The sequence below is a fragment of the Benincasa hispida genome, chromosome 6 (genome assembly GCF_027475165.1).
Source record: "Benincasa hispida cultivar pf3 chromosome 6, pf3_genome.v1.1, whole genome shotgun sequence".
NCBI classification, from domain to species: Eukaryota; Viridiplantae; Streptophyta; class Magnoliopsida; order Cucurbitales; family Cucurbitaceae; genus Benincasa; species Benincasa hispida.
In genome coordinates this window covers 7,078,143-7,094,905 of record NC_143483.1, presented here as the reverse complement: position 1 = coordinate 7,094,905, position 16,763 = coordinate 7,078,143, and the positions used below count along the sequence as shown (strand labels likewise).

The window sequence follows — 16,763 nt, the reverse complement described above, 5'->3', positions numbered from 1 at the left end:
GATGAATTTGTTTTGATGTAAATGTGGTTTAATCTCTAGAACTTGATCCTTTAATTCTCTCTCAGTTGAATGCATATACTTGACTTGAGGAAGTGAAGTGCATGATATTCTTGAAATTGAGGTCTTGGAAGAATCTTTGTATCAAGAATGCTTGTATCTTCAAGGAGTGGTTCAGTCTTTAGGTGTTCAGAAGTCTTCTGATTCTAAAGAATTTTCTTTAGGCTCTCTAAAATCTAAAATTTTCGATCCTTCACAAATTAAGAGAATTCCTCTATTTATAAAGCTCTCAGGTGGGCTTTGTGGGCTTGGACTTGGTTGGTCCATGGATCTGGCCCTTTGGCGCCCAATTAATTGGATTTGGGCCTTATTTGACATTTGACTAGATTAAGCCTACTTTTAGGACTCAATTTTACTTTACCTCAAATAATAATATCAAATTAGACCAAACTAATTTTATTCAATCCAACGGTCATCATTAGGATTTGCCAATTTATGTTTTCAATTTCAATTTGGGACACATGCCAACCTTTGATTGGTCCCAAATTTGATGAGTTATAATTTTGTCATTAATTTGAGAAATGACGTGACGATTTGTGAGGGTCCAAAATTTCTTATTCAACACACTTGGATTCTCTTTTAAAAATAAATCTATTATTCTCATGGTATGCAAGTTAAAAAAAAAGCATTATATGACTTAAAACAAGAACCACACGTTTGGTTTGATAGATTGAAGAAATTTCTCAATTCTCATAGATGTCACAATTCTCGAGCTGATATTTCTCTATTCATGAGAATCTTCTAAATCTACTTGCTATGTATTGATATATGTAGACGAGATAATTATCATTGGACCATCCTCCTAAAAAACCAACAACTAATATCTTCATTAAATACCGATTTTTCTCTAAAAGATCTTGGAAGATTAAGCTACTTTCTTGGTTTTGAAATCTCATATCCACAATTTGATGGACTATAATTATCTCAAAGAAATATATCTCTGATATGTCGAAGAAAACCAAGATGAGTGAAGTAAATAGTATGTCAACACCTATGATCTATCTAATCTTATCAACACAAAGAAGTGAAATATTTTCTTATCCTCAATTATATAGAAGTATCGTGGGAGTCCTCTAATATGTGACCATTACAAGACCAGAACTTACCTGCTTGTTAATTGAGTATGCCAATTTATGCACAACCCACAATTCTCATACTAGCAATCTGTCAAACGAATACTAAGGTACTTGAAAGAAACTTCACAAGTTGGTTTATTATTAGATAAACTAAAACATTTTTCAATTCAAGCTTTTGCGGATGCAGATTGGAGATCTGACTCAGATGATACACGTTCTACTTCTGGTCGTGTGTATTTTTCGGAGGAAACTTAATAACACGAGGTTCTAAGAAACAAAACACTATATAAAGGTCAAACACAAAAGCAAAATTTTGATGCCTAGCTTATGCTGCAGCTGGATTAATTTGGCTTGTTAAAGGAACTTTGTACCAAACCTCCCATCCTTTGGTGTGACAATCTAGGAGCTATTCATATTAGTGCAAATCCAGTCAACATTCACAAACAAAATATGTTGAACTTGACATCCATTTTGTTCCTGATCTTATCTTATAGAATAAAATCTCCATTCAACATCTCCCTGTCGTAGCTTAGATAATAAATGTATTTATCAAGCCTCTATTAGAATCCTCATTTTATCCTTAAGATCTAAACATTTTGTGTTTTTTATGCTACTAACATCGACTTGAGGGAGGATATTAAGATAGCTCACTAAAGGAAGTTTATTATGTTGTAATATATTGTTATTAGTTTGTACTATTGTTAGATCGTATATCTGTATGCCTCTCTATAAAAGGCATTAAGAATCAAGTGAGAAGAAGAAGAAGAATTACTTTATAAGGAAATGTGTTCTCTTATTCTTGTGTGATATATTTTGAAGGTCCAATATAATATGGTGAAGTGGAAAGCTAATGTAATAATTAACTTAAAAATAGACTTTAAAACATAGTCAAATTTTACCATCAATCTTTTAGTGTCAGTACAACATATATGGTCGTGAAATTTTAAACTTCTGACCATGAGGGGCAAGTTCTTAGATTGTTAAAGTATCATCGCATTAGCATAATCAAACAATTTTCACCACTAACGTTCACATAATTCTAATAATTCTAATATTTATTTTCCATTGTAGTCATATTTTATTTGTTTAAGCTTCGACAAGTGGATTAGTCAATAACACATGTTGTAACTAGTCAAGTACCCATAATATAATAGGCTAATAGATCATAAGTTTGAATCTTTATATTCAAATTTTAATTAACTAAAAGGAAAATGTTAAATCTATACCCCTAAACTTTGGTATTTCTATCAACGAAAACTTTAGACAAATAATTATATCAATTGTGAACTTTTATAAGTGTATTATTGCTTCATTCATTACATTCCAATAGGAAAAATGTGACGTAATACTTATATTTGTATGAATTAAACCCATAAACTTTCTTAAATCTAAAGGATTTTCTTTGAGAATTATCTGCGCATCAATTCATCATTCATCATGAAAACTAATTCTAATAAATAGTTTTAATTGATTCGCTTTTGAAATTTAATTGATATAAATTAAAAGTTTGAAACAATATTTAGATTGCTATAGTAACATGAAAAAAAATGAATCAAATCAAATTGGTTGAATTGGGGGAAAAAACCCGACCCAAAAATTGTTGTATGTTCGGAAGAACGTGATCCGCGACTTCTGTTGTCCGGACGAACAAAAGAAATTTCTTTCTTTCTTATTTAGAAACAAAGAAATAGGCATAAAATCCACCCTGTTATTCCACTTTCTTGATTCAATTTCCATCAATTCCCAATCTTCAAGATGAAATTCTGTCAAAAATGAAGCATCTTCCTCTCGAATTCTTGCACAGTTTCCGCCAGATCCTATACGCCTTCCTACACAAAGCTCCATTGCTTCTTCTTCTTCATCAAATCCCTGAATTCTTCTGATTTCTAGGGATTCTTACTCTCATCTTTTTTCTCTACCTGTTTTACTTTCTGGGTTTCTTTTCTTTCTTGCTCGTGAACCCACGTCTGTCGATGTAGCGATCTCCTTGATGTCAGTTGTCAAGGGGCGTCTGAAATTACAACCCTGAACTCTTGGAACCAAATCGTGGGGATTTGTGATTCATCCAAGCTGCACTGAAGGAAAGGGGGGTTTTGAAGTTAATGCAAGCGTAGTGTGATTATGGTGAGTATGGTCAAAGACGGGAAGGCTGGAAGTGCTGCTAAGCTTATAGTTGATGCTCTGCTTCAGCGGTTTCTCCCCCTCGCTCGGCGTCGAATCGAGACCGCTCAAGCTCAGGTTCAGTTTTTGCTTTCGTTTCCTTTACCCTTTCCCAATGTTTCCCCTCTAGAAAATTTCACGTGCAGTTTAGCTTTAGCTAGCCCCCCCGAAAACAAAGAAGATGAAGAATGAGTTATAATAGTCACTCTGTTGGAAATTTAAAGCTTTCTGATGTTGGGTGTTAGTGTAACATCCTCCCTGATGAATCAAGGTTGTATACCGTATATTTTCTGGAACACCAATTGATTGTTTTCTATTTTTCTGGGTGCCAGTAGTCCAGTGCTTAATTATTTCGTGTGTTTGCTCAACCTGGTGAGTGTATTTTATTGTTGTTCTATGCATTCTGATGGCAGCTAGCTAGTATCGAAATCCAATTTTCCTGTCCATTTTTGTTGTTTAGTACTCTTTTGTAAACAATCGCTCACTTCATTAACTTGTCTGTTTCCAATTTGTAGGATGGACAATATCTTCGACCATCGGACCCTGCCTATGAGCAAGTGCTGGATTCCTTGGCTATGGTTGCGAGACACACACCTGTGCCTCTTTTAGAGGCTCTTCTTCGGTGGAGAGAAAGGTGCCTCAAATTTCCTAGTCTTCTTTCTATTTTCACTTATCCTTCTCCTAAGGACAACTTTCTTAATATGATCTGTTCTATAGGTTGTACAACTGTGTCCTTGAGTTCTAAGGACAACTTTCTGCATGTGCTTTCTTTGTTAGTGGTAGCTTACAGGGTTGAATCCAAACACTGACTTGCTTTTCACTGTCAATTGGAATTAGTTTAGGAGAGAATCTTTATCTTTTATTATTTGTTATGCAATAGTTTCTTAGTTTACATCCATTTGACGACGTCTGATTTTTTGAAAATTTTTAAAAAATGAATACAGGCACCTTAACGTAATTGTGTTGCATGTACCTCTGTGTTGATTTTCATTATTTTTTATGATCGGAGATAAAGCCTTAGGAATTAATAGAAGGTACAGTGTTCCTGAAAAATTCAACTAAAATAAGATGATAAACATCCTCTATGTCAATTAAACTGGGATTGCAAAGAAGTTTCTAATGGTGGTGTAGTTAAACAGATGTCTCACCCCTTGTTGAGCTTAGTAATACATTCCTTCCATTTCCTAATATATATTATGGCTATATATATTTTATGACTATGGCGTATAATGGGAGTATGGATGTTCACATGGAGCTAATTTGTTTAGTTTTTGACTTTTGTTCTTTAAAATTCTCCATTCTTTTGCCTTGATGCTTGCACTTTAAGATCTTTTTCTAGGCTAAGAGACTGCAGTCAAAGAAACCTTTTTCTTCCAAAAAAAAAAGAAGGGGAAAAAAGGAAGAAAAAGAACATATTTTTGTGATAGTTTATTTACATTTTTCTCTTTTCCGCCCTCCTCATTGCAGTGAATCTCCCAAGGGTGCAAATGATGCATCTACTTTCCAAAGAAAGGTTTGCTCATTCTGTGAAAACTATTTAATATTGCTGTCGTCATTATTTTGTTTCGAAAGAATTTGTACCGATAGAGAGATGGATAGTGTTCTTGATATGGGGTTACTTTAAAATCCCTTGTCCAGAGATGTTTGCTTTATTAACTTGAAGTTATAATGATATGCATGCTTGGGGCTTAGCTTGCAGTTGAGTGCATATTTTGCTCAGCATGTATTCGCTTTGTGGAGTGCTGCCCTCAGGAAGGACTTACTGGTGCGCACATTGTTGTATCAAATTTGTTTTTGTTTATTTTTTTTCTTCTTTTGTAGCTAATTGATAGCGGTTTATCATTGTAGAGAAGCTTTGGTCTGGGCTTGAAAACTTCGTTTTTGATTGGCTAATTAATGCTGACAGGTAAGGTTGCTTTGGCATGGTTAATGAACAATGCAGTTTTTTGTTTTTGTTTTGGGGTAGGTATAACCGTTCATTAAAATAAATGGACCATATGGAAATTTAGTAATTGCTTGACTGACTTCAAAATTTCCTTTACCTTATTGTTGATTCTTTTTTTTCCCCATATTCAAAGTGATAAGTGCTTTTTTTTTTTTTTTTCTTCTTCTAAAAAAAATTGTTCTATCGTTTTGTTTGAGTCGTGGTTGCTTCATTTTGAGTGTTGCCTTGATACTGAGGATAGGAGTTTGGTTAATTGTAACTTTTCAAATATGAATGAAAAGTTTGTGTTTCATGTTTAAAAAATAAAAAAATAAAAATAAAAAAGGAAAGTCGGAGGATAGCATTGAAATTCAGCTTGCGCCTTGTTATTATTTTTCAAAATTTACCTGTAACTTATAAGTATTGTTATTAGATTTATTGCCTTTGTTTATTTAGGCAGGCCCTATTATCATTATTAGACAATGACTTCGATGCCTAGATATAGGCAAATAGTCTAGGGAGACTTCCTTGTGTTTATTTACCTTTTGATTTCATTATCGAAAGAAAACAACACTTAGGTTTGGTTAAATGTCATTGCAGGGTTGTTAGCCAGGTTGAATATCCATCATTAGTTGATTTGCGGGGGCTTCTTTTGGATCTTGTTGCACAACTTTTAGGTGCTTTATCTCGCATCAGGTAAACAATTTTGTTTTACCATTTGAAAATTGTTCGAATTGGATTTTTTGCATGTAATATTTTAGAAGTAATTATCAGGTTTACATAAGCTTTCGTTTATCATGCATGCATGTCAATTGATGCTTGCTTTATTTTGATATTTTAGCATTAGTACGAACTAGTTCTGCCGTGCACTTCTCTCTCCTTGACAAGCTTATGTTTATAGTTGTTTTACTTTAATTAAAAGGGGTAGAAACATTTGTGCTCTGTTGTTTTATTATTTTGCAGGTTTAGTTCTGTGACTGAACGCTTCTTCATGGAACTCAATACGCGTAGGATAGACACCAGTGTTGCACGAAGTGAAACTCTTAGTATCATCAATGGGATGCGCTACCTTAAGCTCGGGGTATGCATATAACTTTTATTTATGCAAAGTCATGTAAGGATAATCGCATACTTTTATTTATGCAAAGTCATGAAAAGATAATAGCATAATATCAACTTCAATTCTTAGGTTAAGACCGAGGGAGGACTGAATGCATCTGCCTGCTTTGTGGCTAAAGCCAATCCTCTCAATCGTGCTCCACATAAGCGCAAAAGTGAGCTTCACCATGCACTGTGCAACATGCTTTCAAACATCCTTGCTCCACTGGCAGATGGAGGTAAAGGCCAATGGCCACCTTCTGGCGTCGAACGTGCACTTACCTTATGGTATGAAGCTGTTGGACGAATTCGAGCACAGCTGATGCATTGGATGGATAAGCAGAGCAAACACATCACTGTAAGTGGGATCCGTTTTGCCCCCTCCTGTAAGAAATTCATATTTTATTTTATACATTGAAGCTATAAATTTGCGATTGAGTTTTAGTTTTATCTGTTTTGGCTCTTTGGTATGAAAATTTTGTTTCTTCTGAAGAACTATCCAGCCTTAACTACCATCATAAACCATACACAGGATATACTGTTTGGAGTTAAATATATGCTAAGGTAATTATATTTCTAACAGTTAGATACAGTTAAAAATTGGCTGATAAAAAGATATTTTTTCCCAAATTGATGTGATTGTTTTCTCTCGGAATATCTGTGCAATATTTGGGTTGGCTAGGTAACTACGACGTCATAATTTTGGATTTTTCATGTGAACATTCTTCTTCATATCCAACATCATGTCTGTTTTTCCTCTTGTGCTTTATGCCAGTGTTCTTTGTGTTGTAGGTTGGTTATCCATTGGTCACTCTTCTTCTTTGTCTTGGTGACCCTCAAATATTTCATAACAACTTAAGTCCCCACATGGAGCAACTTTACAAGCTTCTTAGAGTAAGTTCCATTTAATTTTGAATTAAGGAGGTGAATGATGACTACATCTAATTCTAATAAGATCCTCAACTCTTCTTCAGTGTTCGGTGTGGGAAGTTTCTTCAAAAAGAGACTGAATATGCCATCTTGTTTCCATCGCCCAAATTTATGAAACTTTATTTTGATTGTGCAGGACAAGAATCATCGATTTATGGCCTTGGACTGTCTTCATCGGGTTCTAAGATTTTACTTGAGTGTTCATGCAGCTAATCAGGCCCCAAATCGTATATGGGACTACTTAGACAGTGTCACATCTCAACTGCTTACAGTTCTAAAGAAAGGATTGCTTACACAAGATGTTCAACATGATAAACTAGTTGAATTTTGTGTGACTATTGCGGAACATAATCTTGATTTTGCCATGAACCACTTATTGTTGGAATTATTGAAACAAGATAGTTCTGGTGAGGCAAAAGTTATTGGTCTTCGTGCTCTCCTTGCCATTGTTACATCTCCTTCCGGCCAGCACGTTGGCTTAGAGATATTTAGAGGTAACCAACTTGTTAGGAGCCCCTGAATTTGTCCAAATCTATATTTTCTTGATCTAATCAACTTTGTTGCATTAGCAGGTCATGATATTGGCCACTATATTCCCAAGGTGAAGGCAGCAATTGAATCAATTTTAAGGTCTTGTCATAGAATCTACAGTCAGGCTCTTCTGACATCTTCAAGGACCAATATTGGTAATTTGTTTTCTAGTGTTTTACATGCTGCAGTTTGAAGGAAGATAGTAGAATGAGAAAAAGGATGAACCGTGGAATCTAGCATGATTATTGTGATTGTTGTAATTATTATTATTACCATTATCAAAACTTCAGTATAGTTATGCTTCAGGTTTTTGAGGTGCATATATAGGAGAGCCTGCTTTACTTGATAATAAGATGAGCTGTTGAAGGTGTACTTGGTGCCTACATGTTTGGCATGATGAGCACCATAATGCTAAATTATGTTGTCTGAACTGCCATATAAGATTGAAAAGCAAAATGTTCAACATTAAATTGTTTTGAATCAGCATCCCAGGAAGTAATCATAGTTTTAATAAATCTATAAGTGTGGATTTCTCTGTTCTTAATCTTAAAAAATTATGTGATTTTAGCTGAAGTAAGTAAGCAAACAACCATACGCAACAAAACTTTTCTCCCTTGGGAAGTCGACAATCTCCAATTACTAGATCCTGTGAATTTGTATTTGTTTTAGTTTTTGCCTGCTACTGACAATAATGGTTTAGGTCTCTTTTGTTGGTGTTGTTTTGCCTGTTTTATGTCATGCTAATTTGATTTTTAGGTCGTTTAATCTTTGACATTTCCTTTCTTTCCGTAGTTCAATGTTTGTCTATTCAAGTTTATTATTATACTGTGCCGTAAACTTATCACTTGATCTTCTCTTTCCTATATTAAAAGATCTAGCTTTTTAATTTTTTATGGGGAAATGGAAAATGAATTGTCTGTTTCCAGATTCTGTAACAAAGGAGAAGTCCCAAGGATATCTATTCAGGTCAGTCCTGAAGTGTATACCGTATTTGATCGAAGAAGTTGGAAGAAGTGATAAAATAACTGAGATAATACCTCAGCATGGAATTAGTATCGATCCTGGTGTTCGTGAAGAAGCAGTTCAGGTACTGAACCGGATAGTAAGATATCTTCCTCATCGTCGCTTTGCAGTAATGCGAGGGATGGCTAACTTCATCCTACGGCTTCCGGATGAATTTCCACTTCTTATACAAACATCACTGGGGCGCTTATTGGAACTTATGCGATTTTGGAGAGCTTGTTTGATTGAGGATCGTTTGGAAAATGATGTGCATGATGAAAAGCGTACAGTTCAAAGAACTGATGGGTTCAAGAAGCCATCATTTCATCAGTCGGGAGAAGTAGTTGAATTTCGTGCTTTTGAGATAGATGCAGTTGGTCTGATCTTCCTTAGTTCTGTGGATAGTCAAATTAGGCATACAGCATTGGAGTTATTACGCTGTGTGCGTGCCTTGCGGAATGACATTCGAGACCTTGCAATACTTGACCAACCAGATTATACTCTTAAATATGATGCTGAACCAATATTTATCATAGATGTCCTAGAGGAGCATGGGGTAATTTTCTTTTAACTTTTTTGCACTTCTCTGCTGTTCCTTTTCACTTGACTTATCGAACTGCTGGGATTTGAAGATATGTCAAACTTGATTTATGAACTACAGGATGACATTGTTCAAAACTGTTACTGGGATTCGGGGCGTCCGTTTGATTTGAAGCGAGAATCTGATACAATACCTCCAGATGTTACTCTTCAGTCCATAATATTTGAAAGCCCTGATAAGAACAGGTGGGCACGCTGTCTCAGCGAGTTGGTTAAGTACGCTTCTGAGCTGTGCCCAAGTTCTGTTCAGGAAGCAAGGTAAATAACGCTTTTCCCAAAATTGTGCTTTCTTGACAATTATATTTTTAAAGAATCACAATGCTGGATCGCCATTGGGCCTAATTCTGTATGAGTTATTGCCCAACACGGAACCCTCTTTTGTCTATCTGAGATTTAATGGCCAATGTTGGAAGTTTCTACTCTAGGATGTGTTTTGTAAAAAAAAAATTTGGTTGGCAGGGTTGAGGTTTTGCAACGTCTCGCTCATGTCACACCAGTTGATTTAGGTGGAAAGGCTCATCCATCCCAAGATTCAGACAACAAATTGGATCAGTGGTTAATGTATGCCATGTTCTTATGTTCATGCCCGCCAGCTCCCAGAGAAAGTCCTGCCTTGGGAAAAGCCAAAGATCTTTATCACCTTATTTTCCCTTCAATAAAGTCTGGATCAGAAGCCCACGTGGTGAGCACATTTTTGAGACAAATTTTCTGCCTCAAAATTTACATCTTTCTGTCCCTTTGTTGGGCCTCTCTTATGGGATGTAAATTTTTAAAATTGAATTTGCAAGTCGTCTGCTTTTAAATTACCTAACTACATTAAGTTTATCGACCGATACTGAAGTTTGTCAGTTCTAATTCAGCATGCAGCCACCATGGCTCTTGGCCACTCGCATTTCGAAGCATGTGAATTAATGTTCAGCGAGCTAGCATCTTTTATTGATGAGGTTTCCCTGGAGACAGAGGGAAAGCCAAAATGGAAGGTATTATCCAAGATTTAATCGAAATGCATTATCTTTTTTTAAATGATATTTGTGAAGAAGTGTCGAAATGTGTACAAAAGAACCTATCAAGTGATAATTACATGAAGCTAGTCCAATACTCTAGGAGAGTTGATATACTATACTTACAAAAAGGTTGCTTTAATTTGCACCAAGATAGTGCTAAAAAAGAATTAGATTCTTCTTAATGAGAAGAAGTAATACTCACCAGAGCCAAAATTTATACTCACAAGTATAATCAAAGCAATGAACTCAGAACATTGACCCAGTAAAATTGTAGTACTTTTCTTTAATGTTTCATTATGGAAATTTTCATATGTCACAACAAAAACAAGGAAGTAATTGAGAACAAGAATGAAGAATTAAAATGAGCAACCCACCTGTCACAGTTTAGAATATCAGGCAATCGGTTTAAAATTGTTCTTTTTCTAACTACTAGGAGTTCTCTTACAAATAATTTTGAGATATCAGTATTTCTCGTATTTCTCATATCAGTATTCCTTGTATTTCTCATGTTGGTTTATGAATTATGGGCATAATTGTAGTTTGGTCACTGTCTCTTGTAATGTTTGAAGTTTTTTGCTTCTTTTGTTGTTTGTTGTTATTTTTACTTCATCTGAGAGTTTGTATCCTTATTTTTCTATCTTTTCGTATATCAATGAAAAGTTTGTTTCTTGTTCGAACTTATAAAGCTCTAAATAATTGTATCCGGTACTTCTTGTTCTCAATTTTTTTCCTGGCCACGGTTAGTTGTCCTGTTGTTGTGATTTGTGATCCTATTTGTAATTTTATTTTCCCTCGAATGAAACTACTTGTGTTTATAAAGCTGAATTAGTTAAATGTCATACATGCATGGTTTTGCACTCATCTACTTGAAGTTCCTTTGAGGAGGGGCAAATAAGTTTGTTGCATTTATTATTTTGGTGAAAATCAGGCCAATGTTGGGAAGATGTACATTTATTTTTCCCCAGAGTACTAGGTGTTTTCTGTTAAAGTTTCTTCTTATAATGACTTACTGACTTCTGTACTTACAGAGCCAAAAGCTACGGCGTGAGGAGCTTCGTACTCACATTGCAAATATATATCGTACTGTTGCAGAGAAAATCTGGCCTGGCATGCTGGCTCGTAAATCAGTTTTTCGTCGGCATTATCTAAAGTTCATTGATGATACAACCAAACAAATCTTGACAGCACCTCTGGAGAGCTTTCAGGAAATGCAACCTCTTCGTTATTCACTTGCTTCTGTTCTGAGATCTCTAGCCCCAGAATTTGTTGAGTCAAGGTCAGAGAAGTTTGACCTTAGAACTAGAAAGCGGTTATTTGATCTTCTACTCTCCTGGTCTGACGATACAGGCGGAACATGGAGCCAGGATGGAGTCAGCGATTATAGACGTGAGGTAGAACGTTACAAATCTTCTCAACATGCTCGATCGAAAGATTCAGTTGACAAAATATCATTTGATAAAGAACTTAGTGAACAAATTGAAGCAATCCAGTGGGCATCCATGACTGCCATGGCTTCACTCTTGTATGGGCCCTGCTTTGATGATAATGCTAGGAAAATGAGTGGCAGGGTCATTTCTTGGATAAACAGTCTTTTTATCGAACCTGCACCCAGGGCTCCTTTTGGTTACTCACCAGCTGATCCTAGAACTCCATCATACTCCAAGTCTGTAGAAGGCGGTCGTGGCACTGCTGGTCGTGATAGGCAAAGAGGGGGTCACAACCGCGTCTCTTTAGCAAAGTTGGCTTTGAAGAATCTCCTGCTTACAAATTTGGACCTGTTTCCTGCTTGCATTGATCAGGTAAGTTTATTCTTTTTTACCTTCTATGATGCCTTTTGTCCTGTTAAAATTCAACCGGGTTCTCTTTTGAAGGTTATAAATTGAAAAAGAGTTTTTGATAGGATATGTCTATATTCATACATTTTCTGGAGATTTTCGTGGTCTCAAAAGGCAAATTTGCATGCACAAATGCAAAGGCTAAAAATCTAATAATGTTTGAAATGTAAGGGTTTTGATCATTGAGTTATAATGGTGAAACAAGAATCATATGGTCAAGCCTAAGGATAATGATTAGTGCTTGATGAATTAGAATATTTTTAGGAAAAATAACACTTTTGGTCTGTGAGGTTTGGTTCAGGTTCTCTCAAACTCAACATTTTTACTCATGAGGTTTGCATTTGGTAGCATTCATGGCTAATTGGCTACTTTTCTGTTTCAGTGCTACTACTCCGATGCTGCCATAGCTGATGGTTACTTCAGTGTGCTGGCAGAAGTATATATGCGGCAAGAGATACCAAAATGTGAAATCCAAAGGCTTTTAAGCTTAATTCTGTACAAGGTGGTGGACCCTAGTAGACAAATCCGTGACGATGCTCTTCAAATGCTTGAAACTCTTTCTGTTCGTGAATGGGCTGAAGATGGCACGGAGGGGTCGGGGAGCTATCGAGCAGCTGTTGTTGGTAATCTTCCTGATTCTTACCAACAATTTCAGTATAAGCTCTCTTGTAAACTTGCAAAAGATCACCCGGAATTGAGTCAACTCCTTTGTGAGGAGATAATGCAAAGGCAACTTGATGCAGTTGATATCATAGCTCAACATCAGGTTCTCACATGCATGGCTCCGTGGATTGAGAATCTTAATTTCTGGAAACTCAAAGACTCGGGTTGGAGTGATAGACTTCTGAAAAGCCTTTACTATGTTACGTGGCGGCATGGGGATCAGTTCCCAGATGAAATTGAAAAGCTCTGGAGCACGATTGCTAGCAAACCAAGGAACATTAGTCCTGTTCTGGATTTCTTAATCACAAAGGGAATTGAAGACTGTGATTCTAATGCATCTGCAGAAATAAGTGGTGCTTTTGCCACATATTTTTCAGTTGCAAAGCGGGTGAGTTTGTATTTAGCACGGATATGTCCTCAGCGTACTATTGATCACCTAGTCTACCAATTGGCCCAGCGCATGTTAGAGGACAGCATTGAGCTTGTTGGTTTAGGCTCCAAGGGAGATTTGGGTGGAAACTTTGTGTTGGAATTCTCTCAGGGGCCTCCAGTGGCCCAAGTTACTTCTGTTGTGGACAGCCAACCGCACATGTCACCACTACTTGTACGTGGATCCCTTGATGGTCCGCTCAGGAATGCTAGTGGGAGCTTAAGCTGGAGAACAGCTGGCGTAACTGGTCGAAGTGTCTCTGGCCCCCTAAGCCCAATGCCTCCTGAGTTGAACATTGTTCCAGTAAATGCAGCAGGTCGATCAGGCCAGCTACTTCCAGCTTTAGTAAATATGTCTGGTCCTTTGATGGGTGTTAGAAGTTCAACTGGAACCATACGCAGTCGACATGTCTCCAGGGATAGTGGTGACTATCTCATTGATACGCCAAATTCTGGTGAAGATGGGCTTCATTCTGGGGTTGCTGCACATGGGGTTAGTGCTAAAGAACTACAGTCCGCGCTACAGGGTCATCAGCAGCATTCTCTTACACATGCTGACATAGCATTGATCCTTCTCGCTGAAATTGCATATGAGAATGATGAAGATTTCCGTGAGCACTTGCCTCTGCTTTTTCATGTCACATTTGTTTCAATGGATAGTTCAGAAGACATTGTTCTAGAACACTGCCAGCAATTGCTGGTTAATCTACTATATTCACTTGCTGGCCGACACTTGGAACTTTATGAAGTTGAAAACAATGATGGAGAGAACAAGCAACAGGTTGTGAGCCTGATCAAGTATGTTCAATCAAAGCGTGGAAGCATGATGTGGGAGAATGAAGACCCATCTGTTGTGAGAACCGAACTTCCTAGTGCAGCACTTCTTTCTGCACTGGTTCAGAGCATGGTGGATGCTATCTTCTTTCAAGGTGACTTACGTGAGACTTGGGGATCAGAGGCACTAAAATGGGCCATGGAATGTACATCACGGCACCTTGCTTGTCGCTCACACCAGATATACCGTGCACTGCGGCCGAGTGTTACAAGTGATACTTGTGTATCTCTCCTTCGTTGTCTACATAGATGTCTGGGAAATCCAGTACCCCCTGTGTTAGGTTTCGTTATGGAAATCTTGCTGACCTTGCAGGTAATGGTTGAGAACATGGAGCCTGAAAAGGTTATACTCTATCCTCAACTCTTCTGGGGGTGTGTGGCTATGATGCACACAGATTTTGTCCACGTTTACTGCCAGGTTCTTGAGCTCTTCTCCCGTGTGATTGATCGTTTATCATTCCGGGACAGAACAACTGAAAATGTACTCCTTTCAAGCATGCCTCGGGATGAACTTGATACTAATAACGACATTGGAGACTTCCAACGGATTGAATCTAGAATGGGCTATGAGCTGCCTCCATCTACTGGGAATCTTCCAACATTTGAAGGGGTTCAGCCGCTTGTACTTAAAGGGCTGATGTCCACTGTTAGTCATGGTGTCTCAATAGAGGTTCTTTCACGAATTACGGTGCACTCGTGTGATTCCATTTTTGGGGATGCAGAAACAAGACTTTTGATGCACATCACAGGCTTACTCCCATGGCTTTGCTTGCAACTCAGTAAGGATCCACTGACAGGACCAGCTTCACCACTCCTGCAACAACATCAAAAAGCATGCTCAGTTGCATCTAATATTTCTATCTGGTGTCGTGCAAAATCATTGGACGAATTAGCTACTGTTTTCATGGCATACTCTCGAGGTGAGATCAAAAGTATTGAGATCCTTCTTGCTTGCGTCTCCCCTCTACTTTGCAATGAGTGGTTTCCAAAGCACTCTGCACTGGCTTTTGGCCACTTGCTGCGCCTGCTGGAGAAAGGACCGGTCGAGTACCAGCGTGTAATACTGCTGATGCTAAAGGCATTGCTTCAACATACTCCTGTGGATGCTTCCCAAAGTCCGCATATGTACGCAATCGTCTCGCAGTTAGTCGAGAGTACATTATGCTGGGAGGCATTGAGTGTATTAGAAGCACTTTTACAGAGTTGTAGTTCAATGACAGGTCCACACCCACACGAACCTGGGTCCTTCGAAAACGGACATGGTGGAGTTGAGGACAAGGTACTGGCTCCTCAGACATCGTTCAAGGCTCGCAGTGGACCCTTACAATATGGCATTGTATCAACATCCGCACCAGGTTCCATTCTTGTGCCGGGGGTTTCAAATGAACCAGGACCTTCTCCAAGAGAGGTGGCTCTGCAAAACACACGACTTATTCTCGGGCGGGTTCTCGATAGCTGCATACTGGGAAAGAGGAGAGACTATAGAAGGTTGGTTCCTTTCGTCACAAGTATTGGGAATCCTTAACTCCACGTCTCTGTAAGTAACTTCTTTTATGTAGAGGCAATGTATATATATACACGTCAAGAGGTAGTTTTGTAGCTAGTGTTGAATTATATTATGTAGTTCTAGCAAGCTGAGATCCTTTCCATTTATAGATTCCTATTTAAGCTTTGTAAATGTACGTATATTTTCTTGCTTACAATGTTAATTTGTTTCCTATTTCCTTTCCCCTAAGAGTTCTTACCTCGAAGATAAATTCAAGCTCTTTGATCGTGGAACCTATAATATGACTAGAACTTTGATAAGAAACAGAGACTTGTATTAAAATGGAGAAAGAGAGAACAGCCTAAGGGCGAAGGGTTGAGAAGACCTCCACAAAATTAAACAAGACAGCCCTCCAATTATGATATGACTAGAACTCTATAACATAATGTAGATAATGTGCACAAGTCGAGTGAGGAGAGGGGTATATACAATATTCTTGAACACCACACGACTTATAAAGAGCATCCTCCAGCTATGTGCAAGAAACTTTAAGAGTTCACTTTAAGAGTGAAAAGAATGAAGACTCTGTTTGGTAATCATTTTATTTTTTATTTTTGTTTTTTTTTTTTTAAATTAAGTCTATAGACACTACTATATTTAAATTTCTTTTTTCGTTATCTACTTTGCATTAATGTTTTAAAAAATCAAGCCAAATTTTAAGAACTAAAACAAGTAGCTTTCGAAAATTGGTTGTTTTTGGAATTTGACTAAGGATTTAATTATTGTATTTAAGAAAGATGTAAATCATTATAGAAAATGTAGATGATGTAGACTTAATTTTTAAAACGAAAATAAAAAATCAAATAGTTACCAAATGGAATCTAAACTATGAATTTTTTAGTCCACTTGTTTTTCTATTTGAGGTATGACAAAGTTAAACTATATAATTTTGCAACAAAATTCAAGAGTTGAAAATGCTTAATAAAAAATTTAAAAGTAGTATTTAGTTTTATAAAGAAAAAATATACTTCAATGCAAATATATGATACAACATAGGGATATTTTCAAATATAATAAAATGAACCAAAGTATTTATAAATATAACAAAATATCATTGTTTATTAGTAATAGATA

General features: G+C 36.9%; 1 protein-coding gene across 2 annotated transcripts; it reads left to right on the top strand.

The window, feature by feature from the left end:
* The first annotated feature begins 2,692 nt into the window (after window positions 1-2,692).
* LOC120079766 (ARM repeat superfamily protein) lies at window positions 2,693-15,872 on the top strand. 2 transcript variants are annotated; one of them, XM_039034139.2, is made up of 17 exons: window positions 2,693-3,371; window positions 3,809-3,927; window positions 4,761-4,806; window positions 4,986-5,058; window positions 5,142-5,199; window positions 5,818-5,913; window positions 6,181-6,298; window positions 6,407-6,673; window positions 7,108-7,209; window positions 7,382-7,739; window positions 7,818-7,931; window positions 8,703-9,334; window positions 9,440-9,636; window positions 9,838-10,060; window positions 10,239-10,358; window positions 11,411-12,181; window positions 12,600-15,872. In XM_039034139.2, the coding sequence occupies exons 1-17, from the start codon at window positions 3,255-3,257 to the stop codon at window positions 15,666-15,668; spliced, it is 6,480 nt and encodes a 2,159-aa protein (XP_038890067.1). In that variant the 5' UTR covers window positions 2,693-3,254; the 3' UTR covers window positions 15,669-15,872. The 2 variants fall into 2 exon arrangements, with proteins under 2 accessions (XP_038890067.1, XP_038890068.1); XM_039034140.2 differs by having other exon boundaries at window positions 2,779-3,371; window positions 4,993-5,058.
* The last annotated feature ends 891 nt before the right edge of the window (window positions 15,873-16,763 follow it).

Coding starts and splice junctions, on each gene's coding strand:
- LOC120079766 (XM_039034139.2), top strand. CDS start 3,255: ATGGTGAGTATGGTCAAAGACGGGAAGGCTGGAAGTGCTGCTAAGCTT. Junction 7,210..7,381: donor AACTTTACAAGCTTCTTAGA/GTAAGTTCCATT, acceptor TTGATTGTGCAG/GACAAGAATCATCGATTTAT. Junction 10,359..11,410: donor AGGGAAAGCCAAAATGGAAG/GTATTATCCAAG, acceptor CTGTACTTACAG/AGCCAAAAGCTACGGCGTGA.